Raw genomic sequence first — 17,250 nt, 5'->3', positions numbered from 1 at the left:
CTCATTCCTGCTTTGTACTGTATTAGGCCCTGGCAGTTTGCGGGGTAGAACAAAAGAGAGGAAACTAACTGACCTGAGTGTGCTAAATGTATATCTAATTCATTTGGTCTCAAAAAATGAAGATTCACTGAGCTTAAATAATCTGCCAGGCCAGTGTAATTACTGCTAGGGTTGCACTGATAAAGATTTTTTTTTAGCCCATAACAATATGTGATGATTAACCAACCATATTGGCCAATACTGATTGGATATGCAGCGTGGCAGCTTGGAAAGCAGTGTTCAGCCAGTAAGTCTGGCAGGGGGTACAGATCGAGGCCCCCCAGGGTGAGGGGCTGGGGTGGTTGTGCAGGGGATAGGTGGCTTCCACCATTGTGCATGCCTCTGTGGGGAAGCATGGGGGGCATGTGCTCCCCTGGATTTGTGTGCAGGGCAAAGTCAGGCTGTTCACTGTGGCCTCTTCCCCTTGAGGGTTAGGCCAGGGCTGTGCTTGGGACAAGCTGCAGCCTGGTGGGGAGGGGTTCAGGCATTTGAAAGCTCACCACTGCCTGCCCCAAGTGCAGCCCCTGTGCCAGGAAGAGGCTGGCATAGCCCTCAGGTCCAAGCAAGCAGCCTGCCCTCACCTTGCGCACAGATCCTGGGAGTATGTACCACGCATGCCTCCCTGGTGGTGCATGCAGCAGCCAGGAGCTGTCCCCCTCTGCAGCCTTAAAGAAGCTGCCTGCAGCTCTGTCCCATGCCCTGCCCCACATGGGCACTGCCTGCCCCAGCCCCACTCCCTCCCTCATCTTGGGGGCCTCTGATCTGCTCCCTGCCCCCCTCAAACTTACTGCCAGGAGGCTGCTCTCCAAGCTGCTAGACTGCATTCCTGGCTGCATGCATGCTGCAGCTATGCATGTGCATGTGGCATCAACAACATTATTAGCCATACCAGCCAAAAAAGCTGCCTGCCAATAATGTCAATTTTCCTTTTATATAACATGGACTGATATATATCATTGCACTTCTAGTTAATTCACACTACTAACTATACACAAAGCAATGTGGCTAGCAGTGAGTCTAGCTGTATTTGAAACAAAAAGGCCTGATCACTTTTAAATGTTTGTATAGCTAACCTGAGTGAAGAAACACAAACTTTATAACTTTCTGATTAGCAAATTTACACAAGCATGTTAGCCAGGAGAGGTATGAGTCTCATATCTGTATCCATGTATGTAAAACTTTATCTTTTTTTTAACTCCAAGTGAAGTTGAAGCCATGAATACTCTGTTTTTTATATACACATTTGTAATAATTATCCCTAGAAGAAACAGCATTTCCTAGACCCTCCTACTTGCCCCATCCTCTTCATCCTGTAAAGCTTTCATGATCAATGAATGGCATCTGATGTTTTGAGACCAGAGCAAAGGGGTAAAATGTAATTCTAGAATAATATCTTTCTTCATTGGTTCATTATGTCACTCCTTTTGGTGGTAATAATTTACCTGCGAATAAGAATCCCTGTGCATACTATGACTTATGCTTTCAGAAGTCTTAATCCTTAAACTTAGCATTCTTAAGTTTTATTTTACATTTTTTTTTAGATTTACTTTGTGCTTAATTAAGACTGAAAAGGGAAGAAGGCTAGTACTCAGCCTCTCCATCTGTTTATTTTTAACCACTCGTGCAATCTTCATTTTTCAGATCTAAACAACGTGACCCTTGGCTATCTTAATTTTCTGGTTTAGTTACTTTGGCTAGCTCAGGTTGCTTTTAGTTTTTTCTTTAACACACTAGATCAGTCTCCTACAGCTGTTAAATTAAACTAGAGTAGCCTTTATTTTAAAAGCATATGTTCTAAAAAAATAAATCTGTCTACTGTTCTAGTAAAAAGACCCTTCCATGGGTTTGGATCACAGCAGATTATATACTTACGTGTCCATCATTTTTTAAGAGCCAACTTGCAGCACTGAAGCATATGTAATATATAACTTATTAGCCATAATGCAAACCCTGGAACCAACTTCTAGAAGACAAATTAATTCACGTGTACCATTCTCAACAGTCATTTTGGAAAACTATTTGATTTTAACTAACTTTAGTCACAAAGATTACTAGAATGTGCTCTGGCTTTAAGCAACAAGGAGACTTACATTATAATACTGTTTTACATCAACTATTTGAATACAAATATTTTAATATTAGCTTAAGTAAAGTTAAGACCACATGCTACAGTATGAAAGCAAGTATCACTTCTCTATATATTAAGTGCTTCTGCTTCTATAGCTTAAAGTCCTGAGGGGAAAAAAAAAAAAAACAGACTTTTGATATTACTTTTAGTATTTGAAAATTAACTTTTTACTTCACTAGTCATTTAAATATGAGAACTTAACGACAGATACTTAAATTACAGGTTGCATAATATATAGAGGTCAGTGCTATTAAAAATATGATCAATTCTTAAAAGACATGCTAAAGAGCAATTACAGGTTTTAGGTTATATTTGCTTCAAAAATATGAACAGAAAAGGGATGTTCTCTCTTGTTTTTGCAATACAGACATTATACACACCTTATAAGGATAAAAAAAAATTGTTAGCGAATCCAATCTGTTTTTTCCCCCTCATTCTTAATATTATTTATAAGTACATGTACCTGCTTGGAGTTAATACATGATGTGGAGTTAATACATTAGGTGCCCTGCACTCTAATTATACAGAATGAATGAGGAATTTTAGCACTAATGGTTCAGTGGTAGTGTGCCTACTTCCATAAAAGGGGACTGCAACTCTTCATAACAAAGAAATCAGAATACTAGTAAAAGGAATGCTTTGTCATTTTCCTGTTCTATTAGGTAAAGATGGTATTTGGGACTGGTGGTTAATGGTCCTGCTACTTCAACTGCTGTTGCTTGTGTAAAAATCAACTAGCATATCATTCATGGATGCATACTTAGTTTTCAAGCAGCACTCATTCTAGGCTGGTATTTTCTTCCACTGAGGAATCAACACAAGTTAAACACCAAATCCCATAAAAATACAGAGAGTTTGTCCTCTAAACTCCTTTCCAAATTCTAACCTTAGTGAATATATTCCTTTTGAAGTCTCAGATAAGCTCGATTTTTCAAGTTTTAAATGATCTATTGCACAAGTGATGAGTATTTTAAAAAATTTTTGCTTGTTAGCAGTGATTAGCCTGCTGAAACAATTAAAATATTCACTTAAGAGGTAGATGGTTTCTTAAAGAGTGCACAGAGCTCAATCAACTTTGTAGTTGCAAAAAAGATGTTGAATAATCCTGATTCATAGAATCAAGGCAGCATTTATTTCTTTTTAAAAAGGGTGTACCTGAAGCACAGCCTTCATAGTTCTTTTGTAGATGGGTGCAACACCTTTCCAGCCTCTATTACTCTAACATGCATTACTCTTGATAGATCCTGTCCCTATCCTTCCTCCGAGGCAGCACATGTAACTTCCATTAATCAAGGAACAGTGTATGTTAGAATATGCATTCTTCATAAATGTCATCACTTGACTGGAAATACAGGTCTATATAGTTTCTAGTATGTTGCCAACAAGGCTCTGGGTTTAGGCACCCCTTGTTAAAAATAAATAAATATTTTTGTGGTTTTCCCTTACATGTAGCTAAAATTCTACTCTTGCATTCTCCCATGTCTGACTGAAAATGCAATAAGTCTTTTGTATACTACTTCCAAAAGTAAGAGAGAGAGAACAACTATTCCACAAATCAAGCTGAATGCCCAACGTGGTCCGAAGTAAGTGTATATCTGGCTCACAAACACTGGCCCAAGTATGCGTGCCCCACTTCCAGAAGCTGTTAGCCAGCCCATATAGACACCCTGAAATACATCAAAGTACCGAGGTTAGGAATAACAGCAATTTGACAGCTGGTTGTTCTCACAAGAAATCTTAATGACTATAGAAAAAGAAGAGAAGTTATCAGAAAAGTCACTGCTCTTTTCTTCACCATTACTAGATTAACTACTTGTGTTTTGTTTTTGTTTTTTAAGTAAAAATTAGAAAACACATTGATGATGACAGGAGATGCTGCAATACACCTTCTGTACTTGTGGAAAGTTACAGCTCTACCATATTATGCTACCTGCTGGTTCAATACATTTCAAGTTGCAACACATGAAAACTGAAGTTAAACAGCAACCTCAGTTTATTACTTGGTGCATTACTGTAAGCCCCTACTTGTTTGTTGACATCATGACAAATTAGAGAAGTACTTGAATATCAGACTAAATTTAATCTCGATGGCTCAGACATATATTCACATTCATTTTTATTCCTTATGTACTTTTGTTTGACAACCCCTGTATTGATGATTTTAACATCTATCTAACTTGGCTATTGTACAATGGTACCCTCCATAGCAATCCAAAGATTCATGTCAGTCCTGGGATTAGCATATTAAAGTTCTCACTTTTCAAAACTTGATCATATTTTAATGGGTAAAAGTTTTCAGGACTGAAAGCATATGATAAAATGTGACTGGAAGAATGTGCCAATCTTTTCCTCTATAATGGCACAAAACTATTAACATTAAAAAAAAATCTCTTTCCCCATGAAAGAAACATTTATTGTGTGAATGAATAGTAACACAAGGCTTTCTTTCACCATTACCTAATTATCAAAAGATTTTAATACTACTTTGTAGAAGACAAGGTTACTTTTGATTCAGCAAACTAGTGCTTTGTTTCCCCCACCTCACACACTACACATAACCCGACACACCTTAAAGAAGACTCATCGTTTTCTGAATATCTGAGCCCCTTGAAAACAGCAAATTGAGTGCCCCAAAATGGAATCATCCACAACTAATATTCAGTTTGGAAAACCCCAGAGCACTGTACACACTAGGAATTTTCCCTGGTGCTATAACCCTCAGCATTCTAGTAGCCCTTGTGGCTAATTTAACCATGAACAAAGAAGTTTCATATTTGTAGTCACGGACACTTCAGCACAATCTCTCTCCCCTCCCCACAACCTTGGAGGAACACAGAACAAACTATACTTAATGCTCTGGGAACAGGTTTACAGTGCTGTAATGGGTCCTCATATTCTGTCCCTCTGTCTTTAGGATTATGATGTTTTATTTTGTGGTTTACATGCTGGTATACATGACACATATACATATATGTCTTTTTAAGGATAAAAGACATTTAATAACCCAGAGAAGTAGTTTAATTACCATATTCTCTTGCACGCAATGTGTAACCTTCCTCTAACCCCCCTGCCAAAAACAGCACCCCAGAACTAGGGTGTACAGATTAAGCAGGGAAGTTGATACTTTAACTTGGGATAGAAGCACCCCGCTTTCATTCCTGTTCCACAATACAGCAGCTGTTGTATTACTATTCAGGCAGCTGAGGGAATCAAGTGACCTAATGACTCACTATTCCTCAGTCCACAGAGGTTATACTTTTTAAATGATCTTAATGTTCCACTAATTAAATAGCAAAGTTACTTTTAAAGGGTTATCTGCTAGCTGCTCTCATTTCACAACTCTGGAGACTCTTTAGCTCTTCTCCAAGTCATATATCCACCCATGGAAGCCAGTCTTCAAAATCAGCTAGGGTTTTAGCTTTAATTAAGCAGGAAAGGGAGTGGGGAGTCAGCTGAAGGTTAGATTCTCTACCTATGGCCTAAGTCTGCAGCCCTAAGTCTGGAAAAAAATCTTCATTTCTTTGTTCTGCCTTTCAAAAATACAGAGCGTACTAAATTCATGGGCATGTATGCTTAGGATATGTTGTATTTTCTTCACAAACATATCCTTTTTAACAAAAAAAAAAAAAAAGATCAGTCTCCTTAGCAGTGTTGTGCTGTTCCTGTTCTCTGACTTTGAAGCAGATAATGTCAAAGCATACCTAGAAACAAAGGATGCAGGTCACATTTACAAGATGACACCCTGTATACTGGAAAGCAGCAACTATGAAGACAACTCCAGAACATGCTGGATAACTAGCTGAACATAAGCTTCCAATGCAAGGGTTAAGAGGGCTTATGCATTTTTTGGATGGATAAGTAAAACTATAAAGAAATAAACTAGGAGGCAACAAAGATTCTGTATACAGCATTGGTGAAAGGAGTACTGGCACAATATACCCAGTTTTGTAGCCATGCTCCAAAAAAGGATATTGACAAGACAGGACTGCATTACATTAAAAAAAAAAAGTGTGATTCAAGGTATGGAAAAACCTGTCTTACCATGAAACTTCTAAGATTGCATTTAGTTAATTAAAAAGGAAAATAAAAAGACAAAGATGTAATGTGATCAGTCTGTAAGTAAGTACTCCATGGTAAGATTTATAACTATAATGGGGTATTTAGGTACAGGCAAAAATGCATAACAAAAACAGGCTAAGATATGGTGCACGTTTTTCCTTCAACGGTGAGGATAATTACTTATAGGAACACATTATTTAAAAGTGTGGTGGATCCTCCACTGCTTGAAAATTTTAAATTAAGGTTTTATGCCATTCTTAAAAATACTATATGTGATCTGAACCACAATGGGGAGATCCAAATGCAGGAATTTCTGGCTCAAGTTGCACAATGTAGAGTAACTGATCATAATGGTCTATTCTTATCTTGAAATATACAAATCAATTTGATTTCTGTCTTCTGCAAAGGTTACTCCTAGCAGATATGTTTTTATGATTTGTTTTTAAATGTCTAACAAGGAGAATAATCATCCTATAATAAAAAGCAGCTTTGATCTAAAAACAGATTATGTAAAACATACATAATCTACTACAACAAAATCTGAATAAAGTTCCTAGGTCTTGTGCTTACCTGAGGTTTTGGTCCGAGAATTTTTGAGTATAAAGTATAGGACATAACATGACAGGCTGGGTAGCCCAATCCTATCAGTATATCAGAGGCTATATACTGTGAGAGATGGATCACAGGTGTGTACAGGCACCAGGACTGCAAAACAGGACATCCCGTTGGCTCTTCTGTGTGATTGAATGGTAGCTGCGTTGTTTGCATATTCCATAAAGGTGTAAAAATTTCACTGAAGGTTGCTCTTGGAATGGAATTATTCTTTATAGCTGTGAAATAAAACAAAGCACACCATTTAAAAAAGTTTTTAACAAAAGGCTTAGACTGCAGTTTTACATTAATTATGGTTATACCTTGCCATTGGATATTTGGTAATTTTTTCCCCCAAGGTAATAAAATAAAGAATCCAACCAAGACAATTATTAGGCCTCCATGGAGTAGCGCACGCTCACCAGTCCTGTTGAATAAAAAAATTGTAACTAATTGTGACCAATTACCTTTTTAAAGCAGCATCTAATATCACTTACTATGCACAAACCATAATTTCTCACAGCTCATTCATATGGCTGAAGACAACCTCTTAAATGTAATTATTTGCTAGAGTACAATAGAAATTAATTCAGTCCATGAAGAGTATGTTTACAAACTTCTATTGGCATACCTGAGAACTATATGGGTTAGAGGTGTAGAGACGAGTGATACCCGACCAGGATACCCATGTTTACCGTTGCTTCTATTTTTAACATAATTTTGCGATATAGCTATGTTTTCTACTTTTTTTCCTCCCGTGATCGTTTTCAGTAGCATCCCTAGGGGCAGGTAAGGAGGGGTGAGGGGACGGAAGGGAGAGGTGAGCAGGGCAGTAGCTCCAGGTGCTACCTTGGGGAAGGGGGAGAAGCAGCAGAAAGTGCAAAAATAGCAGCCACTGCTGCACTGGGTTCTCAGGTTGCAGAACTGCTGAGCTGCACCTGTAGCTGATTTAATGCATTTGTGAAAACAAACCATGTCAGTTTGCCTGTATTCAAACTAAGATTACTAGGATTCCTGCACTGGAAAAGTGCTCTTAGTGTAGTGTAGCGTAGCCTTGATAGAAAGCTCTCTAGACCTTTGTGACATCTCTTTACAGTAAGTTTAGCAAAACCAAAAAAACCCCTAAGCAACTCCAATGACTTACTTTTTAGAAATTATTTTAACCACCATGAAGACAATGATTGATTCAATGCCAACTCCACCAAGGATTATTCCATTATAAAAAACAGCTTCTTTCCTGGGCCAGGAAAACATATCCATTGTCAATGGAGTAGCTATTCTAGGTAGTAAAAAAGGGAAAAAAAAAAAAAAACCAAACAAAGTAAAGGGAAATGAACAAAGGCTGTTTAACAGTAGCTGTCAGATATTTGCTCGATAACAGCAGTTCCCAAACTCTAACAGGTTGCGCACCACAAATTTAAAACGATACAACCAGCAATTTGTCGTCATAAAGTAATTATAATAAATCTGCTAACGTGTACCACTGGTGGTACTTGTACCAGAACCGCTGTTCTGTAACTTATCAGATACAGGCATATGCAAACTCTTCCTTCCTGCCAGAGCCCAGAATGTCTCACTCCTTTTAACTTAATTTAATTATCCATAACTTTCTCCAGAAAAATTCTATAGACCTGATTCGCCATTCCCGTCTCCACTGAACATTTTGTACACTTTATTTCACAGGATTTACAAAGGCATTATATAGAGTAATAAGGAGGAAAAAAATCAGGTCCTATGCATGTATACACCTTATTTAATCTGTAAGCAATTTTTCAACATAGCTACCATTAGTGTTAATGGAATTTATACATCTAGTTTAGAGGTTTTCAACCTTTTTGCCAAAATAGGCCACACCTGCAGCTCTCAACATGTTATGTGGGCTGCACCCACACAATTTCCTGTGAACCCTTTTAAAACATGTTTTAACAGGGTGTCACATAGACCACTGCAGTGTGCTAACTGGGCCACGAGTTGAGAACTACCAATTTAGTTCTTCTCATATAATGCAAGTTCTGCCAGGTACACTGTAATCACTAGTACCCTTGTAAGTAAACAGATGTTCATTTGCTGAAATCCTTCACTCCTTTTCCCACCGTTACTGCAACTCACTAAAAGATTTTATACTGTAGCAATGTAACAAGAATGACTGGACATCTGTCCATTTAGAAAGATGCTTTGCAATTCTCCCAGTATCAAAAGCATTTGCAGCTTCTATCGGTCCAGGAAGTTTCATAGTTTCCATAGTAGCTAGGGTCCCCCCTGCCACAGGCAGGAATGAATGCTAGGTTCACAAGACCCCAGACGTGATCATCCAACCTCCTCCTGAATTTGCCCAAGGTAGGGGCGAGGACCACTTCCCTGGGAAGTTGGTTCCAGATTTTGGCCACCCTAACTGTAAAATATTGCCTTCTGATCTCTAACCTAAACCTATTTTCCAACCGCTTATTACCATTGTTCCTTGTCACCCTAGGTGGTGCTGGGGAGAAAAGGGCTCTTCAATTATGGTAAAATGGGAAGCTCCTGTCTTTTGGGCTGCATCCCACATCTCGGGAAGGGTGCTAACTACTGGGCCTAATTTTCTTGTCCTTTTATTCACTTCCCGATAATCTATCATTATTCTCCACTTCCCACTAGCCTTTCGCATGGGTCATAAAGGGGAATTCCACTGAGAAACGGTGGGCTTCACCAATCTGGCCTGCAATAGTCCCTGCACCATTTCACTCACCCCTTTTTCAGCCTCAGGCATCAAGGGATAGGGATGCACAAAACATGGTTTTGCTCCCTTTTCTAATTCAACTTGCATTTCAACTTTAGTATTCCCTGCATCCCACTCTGAGCAGACCAATGGCCCGTCCGTGGGTATGGGAAACTCCTTTTCTAGGGCAATCACTCTCTGGCGGGGCCCGTCTATAACACAGTGACTCAGGACGTTGGTTTTTAAAATCCATATTGGGTGCCGAGTAGCAGTCAGTATTGTTGGGACCTCCCACCTTCCCAACTTCACCATACCTTTAATTTGTTGTCCGCTAATTACTCCACCCCTACACCTTTTAGTACTATGGGACATCCATTGGGGTGGGGTGGGGGGTTTCCCATTGAAAGTGAAACACCTGAGTGAATGTCCCATCCAAATTCTATTGTAGGCAGCCATATATATTAATCTAAGGTTGTTTTCTGATCCAATTTAATCATGCATAGGTAGACTAAATTGCTTAATTTTTACCAAACTAAAATTTGAACCAATTCAAATTGTTTTATAAAAAAGCATTTGATGTGTAAAGCATATCAAATAAAGTCACAAGAAACATCACATATTATTTAAACCCCAGTAAAAAACTTATTTCTTCAAAATGATCAGTTTATACATTCAGATTTAGAAGCAAGTCATCTCCATACTAAAAGACATAACTTATTTGATTCTTCTGAATGCATATTAAATCCTATTACTACTACTACATTATAAAAGCAACAGCTAGAGATTTAAATTCTGAGAAACACTAAATTACTTTGAAAACTATATTTTATTTTGCATGTCAAAAAACTATTGAAATAACCACTGAAAGAAAACCTCCACTGGAGTGGAAAGCAATAATTATGCAGAAGTGCACTGCAGTGATACACAAAAGTTCATGAACAGAAAGTAAAAGAACAATGCATTCAGTTGAAATGACTGAAGTTGGGTCAATAGGATTCAACTATCTGCATTCAATTTGACTAGGACCCTGGGGGTATACATCTGTACTTGTGCAAGGAACACAGCATCTTTAATGACCACACATGATGAGGAATTCTGTTTTACGTTACAGTCAAAAGTTGAACCACCAATTTCCTTTGCACCAAAGTACTTTACACTGGGCACGCCTACACTGAGATGTTTACTGTGCGGTAGAGCTTAACAACACTGCACAGTAGCACGCCAGTCAAAAACCGTGCTAATAGCCTGCTGCACAGTGTTATTAGGCAACTGCAGTAAGCATCACAAAAAATAGTGTGCCAGGACTACTGTACAGTAAACGTAGTTACTGCACATTTAGTTACTACTTCATTAAGGAAGTACTAAGCTAAACGCGCAGTAACTACAGTGCATTAATGAACGTGTAGATGCGCCAACTGAAATTGTATGCCACAGAAATATAACACTAGGGAAAAATACAGTAAAACTGTTTAACTGCATCCTGCTTATCAGGTTAGATAACAGAATGTTATCAAAACAGTTAATATGGTAATAACTTCAATTAAAAAGTTTAGAATGCATAGAAGCTTGAGTTTTTAGGACTTCAACATACTAAAAAATATACAAATGTGTTATATTTTTGCATCTTTATAAATTAATGAACTGTGAGAGAAACTGAGTAGGCTTACGTTTCAAAAATGGCAAAGCCAAACAAGATGACCAAAAAAATGAAGTTGATTGCTACTACAGCAACATGGTCAATGTTTCCTTGGATGTCCTGACTCGCATCTTCATTTTCTGTGTAGAAACATAATAATAAACTGCAGAATTAAGAGGCTGTACAATGCATTCATGTGCTCTAATCTTATACTTTATACGAATTCATGTCTGTAGCTAGTAGAGTATAATGCGCAGTCTCTGCCAGTTTGGGTGCATACTGCTAGACAAATTTACTTAAAAAAAAAAGTTTGTTTCTTAAGAGAGAAATGCAACAATATATTACCTATAATTTAAATGCATTTGCAACCCATAGACTTGAATAACACTGATATTTGAAAAATGTGATATGAGGTTTTTACAAGATGAACATTTTGAAGGTTCTGCACTGATCAATAGCTCATCTCAAACATGCTGCCACAAAACAATCACTAGATGACAATAATTGTGATTCAATACTGATTTAAATCACAGATGTATAACCTGAGAACGCATCATTCTGTTTCCCAATATTAAGGATGAGTTGCCTAATCCCCTGCAATATTTCTAAATGAAAGGTGGACCTTAAAATAAAAAGATGTTGTTTGTAGACAGAGTGATAATAAATTGCAGTATCAAAAAGCACCAGTTTTCAAGGAAAAAAATGGTATTACCTTCCACTTCAAAATTGATGCTTTTACATTGCCTTCCCATGTCATCCACTTGATGTTCTCTAAACAATGAAAATGGTTCTCGTTAACATAGTACACCTACTTCATTTTTTAAATTCAGCTGGTTACAACATTTCTAATAATAAATAATTGATAAGATCTTTCCTCCTAATTAGCTTCAGTACTTTTACCCAGTATCTCTATCATCCACCTATGCTCATTTCAAGTTGAGCTTACATGAATTCAATATGGCATTTTTTTGTTTCTACAACTCAAGCCATGTTTAAAACATAAGCCAAATAAGACCATCAAATTAAAAGAAAAACTTCTGCACAACAAAGACAATTCAGATTTAAGGTCTTAAAGTGATTAATAAACTTAAATCTGAGCCTATGATTAAAGGCTTGTTTAAACCACAGTTCAAGTTTGGCCTAAATGCCTGAGTTAACACTGCCAGACCCATGTACTGTAAAACAGGATCTTCTCTCAGGTGTGCAAAACAGCAATTACACAATGATTCTACACCACATTCAATGGTAGGAACAGTCCTAAGGAATCAGCCTCTGGACTATGCTGCTCATTTAGCTTATTAAGGTTTATATGGATGCACCAAAAGTATAAAACACAAAATAAAGCAAGTTGTGCAAATGACAGATACTCTGAAATGTGATTCCTATTGCACATTCCAGGGATTGCTATTGCATATTCTGAGTGCAGTCCCCTGCCAGTGCTTTGGCCGTCTAAGTTTTTGGGAATTCTTATAGGACTAAACGTGGGAGTTACTCTCCACTATAAGTTGTGGCAAGAATTAGCTGCCCATACATGCCTGTCAAGAAAAGAGAAAGAGTGTCTTCCAATCCTGCTAGACTTTCTATTATTATGGTAAACAAAACCTGTTTTCAAGTCTGTCATTAAAAAAACATTTGATCATAGACAAGAGACCTAGTCATTTGTACTTGCAGAACAAGCAAGTGGAAGATAATTTATGGGGTGCACTGCACCTCTTCATTTTCACACACCCTTCCCAGGTTCTCTTTTACAAATAAAAGCCACTAACTGGTACATCAGGCCACATTGCTCTTTTAAAGTTCTTCTCAAAGTAACTGACATCAATAACTTAAACCAGTAAGTTTCAACCTTTTTAGACTCAAAACACCACTACGAAAATGCCAGCTCTGAGTTTTCATCCCTTTTTTTTCACTACAGAAAAGTGCCAATTCTGCTGTGTCAGTAAGACCACAATAAATTAGAAAGCTTTTGGCACTACATAGTCCTACTTGAAATTTCTGGGTTTACTTTGTGAATTGTGCTTTGGCACCCTGTTTGAGGATCATGGATCTAAATTCACTTTTGGAATAGACTCTCTTGTTTACTGCCTGCATTCAAAAAAACATTTATAGCATTGGAATTTCCAATAAATAATTCTTTCCATATTAGGAACACATAAAACAGACTGCCATAGAGGACAATGTGATTGGGTGAACTTCACCTACACCTCTGGAAATGGGATAAGTTTTTGTGGCTGCACAACATAAACTGTAGTTTAAATGATCTGTTCGTTGTAAATAATGTGACAATATAATACATAAATACTTCTTCCTGCTTGAAGAAGTTGTCACTCTCAGAGACAGATGCACACAAACATAGCATCTCTGAAGCCTAGCAGCTACAAAATATAATGCGAGTTAGACAGTAACTTACATGCAAATATTACATGCATCAAGTCTAAGCTAATGACACTAACAATAATTTTTTAACTTTCAACAGTTTATTAACACTACGTTTTGTTTAGCAAAATGTGACTGCCTTTTACACCACAGAAGCTAGGAAGTTTGAAAAATAAACTAAAAACATTAAGCTTGATACGTGCTGCAGGTTGTCACCGCTTTTCACATTATTGCTAAGTTTGAAAGTCCTGTCTTGTACTCTAAAATTGCAGTGGATTTAATTGTGTTAAGTATACAATATAATCTTTTATTATAAGCAGAAATATTTCACAAGCCATTGACAATCTTCAAACAAGAACACTTTCTTTTTTATCTGATTACCTGAATACGGCAAATATTAAAATAATATTAATAACCCCAAGGAGAGCTCCCAACAGAACTGGTGCTGTATACATGTTCAGCTGGAGATGAATAGTTTCCCATGTTACTCCTTTTTCTCCCATAAGAGTAAAGCCGGTCTGAAAAACTTAACATAAAAACATTTGAAAGGAGATCAATAGAACAGGATTTGACAGAATAAATAGGAAATATTAACATAATAAATATTTTATCATTCTAGGAATATCCAACTCAAACCAATGGGATCCCAACTAAAGGGAAGCATATGTACTGTTGCCGTACGTAATCTCTGGAAAGCCATGTGAAAATACTGGATACCCAGCAGTATAATGCTCAAAACCAGTCAAACAAGCACACAAGACCAAGACAGGAAAATTAACTACCACCATATTCAGAATTTACTTGCAGAATTTATTACCCATGAATAGTCTTGGTTATCACTACTTAGTCTCCCTGTTCTAGGAAAGCTTTCGCTCTACAACTCAAAACATCCCTCTTGCTAGACAACAGAAAATGAGAAGCGACTATATTAACTCTTCCCTTCTGTCCCCCAACTCCACCCCAAAAAAAGAAAAAACAGGTAATAAAGTGAAAGTGTGTTTGTATATTTCTGTAGTTCTACCCTTTGCCTGTAACTACCGGGAAGTACATCAAGTTTTCCTACCAAAACGCAGAAGCACGTGCCAGAAATCCGCATTTTTTATATGCACGTCATACTGGGAGATACCCTCCTTGCCTGTATGTCCCCTTTAATGATTTTTCCAAAGTTGACTTCAGAACCAGATAACCATCCACAGACGACCCTCTAGCAAGGAATTACCAGAGATGTGCTACACGTTTTATAATGATATTTCCAATGCTAGGGGGAATCTGTGGCTATCGCTAGAATGGAGTCAGGGCTGCATGAACACGTAATGTCAAACTACTCTCCCTAAATAACATGTAGCCAGTTGTAGAGTCTTTAGTGGCACCTAGTCCAATCAGGCATTTTGGAAATGTTTTTGTCAGCTAATCAGTCACAAAACAATGGCCCAGATTTGCTGCATAAGTTCAGAAGCCCTTAGTAAACTGCCACCAAAAATGTAATGAACAGAGTAATACTTGAAACATTTAAATACGACTTGCATAGTTGTGTTTTTTGTAGGGGCTGGTGGTGGGAAGAGAGATATTTTAGACAATATCTACAGAGTAACTTATGGATACCCCAACATATTATGCTAACAAATCCAAAGTTTTGTTCACGATGCTAGTGTTGAAATTCCCAATCACAACAATGTACATTTTCCTCCAAGACAGCAAAGGAATGGGATTTGTTTCAGAAGCATAAAGAAATAAGACACACTATACCTGGTCCTAGAATGAAGCCTAAAGCTTGGCAAGCACTAGTGTTGGCCATAGCACTAGTTCTTTCTGTAAGAGAAGTAGCACTGGCAATGTATGATCGAACTACTGCTACGTTACCTAAAAAAGATAAAAATTATTCACATAAGTGCAAAGAAATTATCCTCCAATCACAAGTTGTTCAACTTTTCTTTCTTATATACCAGTTTGCTCAAGGTACTCACTGCTTTCCCAATACAAGAAAGTGTTTAATTTGCAAACCTTTGTACAGGACTAGCCAATTCCTTACTATGTCATATTAATTACCTAATAAACATGTAGTTAATCATAAACCATGAGCTCTCTTAAGCAAGACAAAAAAGCCATCTTCAAAAGTGAAAGTTACACTGTAATTAATTACCTGCTCCAAACCCCACGAGGGCACGAGCAACTAGCATGTAGAATTTGTTGTGTGAAGCAGGTACATGGACATAGGCATAAAGGCAGTTAGCAGCTACTGAAATAGCAGATGAAACAACAAGAGGTTCTCTTTTTGGTCTGTAATTGGACCATAAACCAAACAGGGGAGAGGCTACCATTTGACCAATGCTGTATGATGCAATAACCCAGCCCAAGAAACTTGCATCTGCTGTCAGATCAATCTGCAGAAACAATAAAGTGATTTTAAGAAATACAGTATGACATTCATATTATAAACAAAAACAATTTTGGAATCAGCACTCCATAATAAGTAAAATTCTCTTCTATGTCTCTAGACACTGGGCACATCTACATGTTACCCTATGGTAACATAGCAATATGCTACATCACCATATGGCACACTATAGCGACATAGCAATCACACATGTCTACATGTGATCACCAGCCATGTTGCAGTAAGGCATGCTACGGCGATGTAGCAATCACGCTGCTCTAAATGTAAATGCTAGCTATGTCACTATAGCAACATGCTCCCCATTTACAGTGTACCACTATGGCTATGTAGTGGGGAAATTTAAGCATGCACCCCCTGTACGGCGCAGTATGGGCAGTTACTGCTCTGTTTTAGAACTTCTAAAAGGAAGTACTAAAGCACAGTGCAGTAACATTGCTGAATGGCAATGTGTAGACAGGCCCACTGCGTAGAAATAACAGCCAACTCTGCAGATTCTGGTCTGCTCCAAGGTTAGAGAGAGGCTGAAACCATGACAGCCATATATTCGGGCTGCCCTAAGCCCAATAGGTTTCTCCCCATGTTACTTCTATCTTAACATACCTCATCTTTGCTCAGGCCTGCAAGGTGGTCTACAGAAAAGAGACTAACAAGAATCATCTATTATTTTTAGACCATATGGATCCTACCCAAAACCTGTGTAGCTAGAGTCTACTACAGCTTTTTTTAAACCAGGCTGGAACAAGCGAGAATCACCTTCATGGCTATGTCCACATAAGCATGAACATTTGTTTCTGTGGGGAGAAGCAGGAATACATCTTGCACCACTGTTAGTTGCCCCCAGGGAACACTTCTATCACACTCCCTATGGTGCATAGTAGGTTACCCTGGGTAGGGTAACCAGCACTGGGCTGACTCCAGCAGCCTTACTTGGGATACTGGAGGCCTCCTGGGGCTGCAGTGGTGATGCTGTGGCTCAGAGTCTGGCTAACCAAGATCTGGTCTTGAGCAGTGCGCACTGCCCCTGCATGCGTCACTCTACTTTTTTTTTTTTTGGTCCCTGGATATCCTGGGGTCAACACCCCGCCCCATGCTGCTACCTTGCAGTGTGGAAAACAGCTGAATGTGTGGTATGTGCCACTGCAGACATGTGTCACATACCATATGGCCACGCTCATTTGGATGTGGCCCATGAGTGCAAATGTTAGCTCTATTGTAATAATCCTGGATATTTTCATAGGCTTTTTTAATCTTTAAACTGAACATTTTTTAAAGTTATAACAACCTGTCCAACATACTAATAAATAGTGTTCTGTGCGTTTTATTTCCAGTAC

General features: G+C 38.1%; 1 protein-coding gene across 1 annotated transcript in view; it reads right to left on the bottom strand.

Moving 5' to 3' along the window:
- Positions 1-1,187: 1,187 nt before the first annotated feature.
- The window catches only part of MFSD8 (major facilitator superfamily domain containing 8), a 20,680-nt gene continuing 4,617 nt past the window's right edge, over positions 1,188-17,250 (bottom strand). The window contains exons 4-12 of the mRNA XM_019533994.1: positions 15,665-15,905; positions 15,271-15,384; positions 13,906-14,050; positions 11,861-11,919; positions 11,180-11,288; positions 7,962-8,096; positions 7,141-7,244; positions 6,797-7,056; positions 1,188-3,834 (exon numbers count right to left, since the gene is read on the bottom strand). Coding sequence (XP_019389539.1) covers positions 3,628-3,834; positions 6,797-7,056; positions 7,141-7,244; positions 7,962-8,096; positions 11,180-11,288; positions 11,861-11,919; positions 13,906-14,050; positions 15,271-15,384; positions 15,665-15,905 — 1,374 coding nt within the window. The 3' untranslated portion in view covers positions 1,188-3,627. The remainder of the gene's footprint in view (positions 3,835-6,796; positions 7,057-7,140; positions 7,245-7,961; positions 8,097-11,179; positions 11,289-11,860; positions 11,920-13,905; positions 14,051-15,270; positions 15,385-15,664; positions 15,906-17,250) is intronic.

Source organism: Crocodylus porosus, unplaced genomic scaffold, assembly GCF_001723895.1.
Source record: "Crocodylus porosus isolate Cpor-Errol unplaced genomic scaffold, CroPor_comp1, whole genome shotgun sequence".
Lineage (NCBI taxonomy): Eukaryota > Metazoa > Chordata > Crocodylia > Crocodylidae > Crocodylus > Crocodylus porosus.
This window is presented reverse-complemented; position numbering and strand designations above follow the sequence as displayed.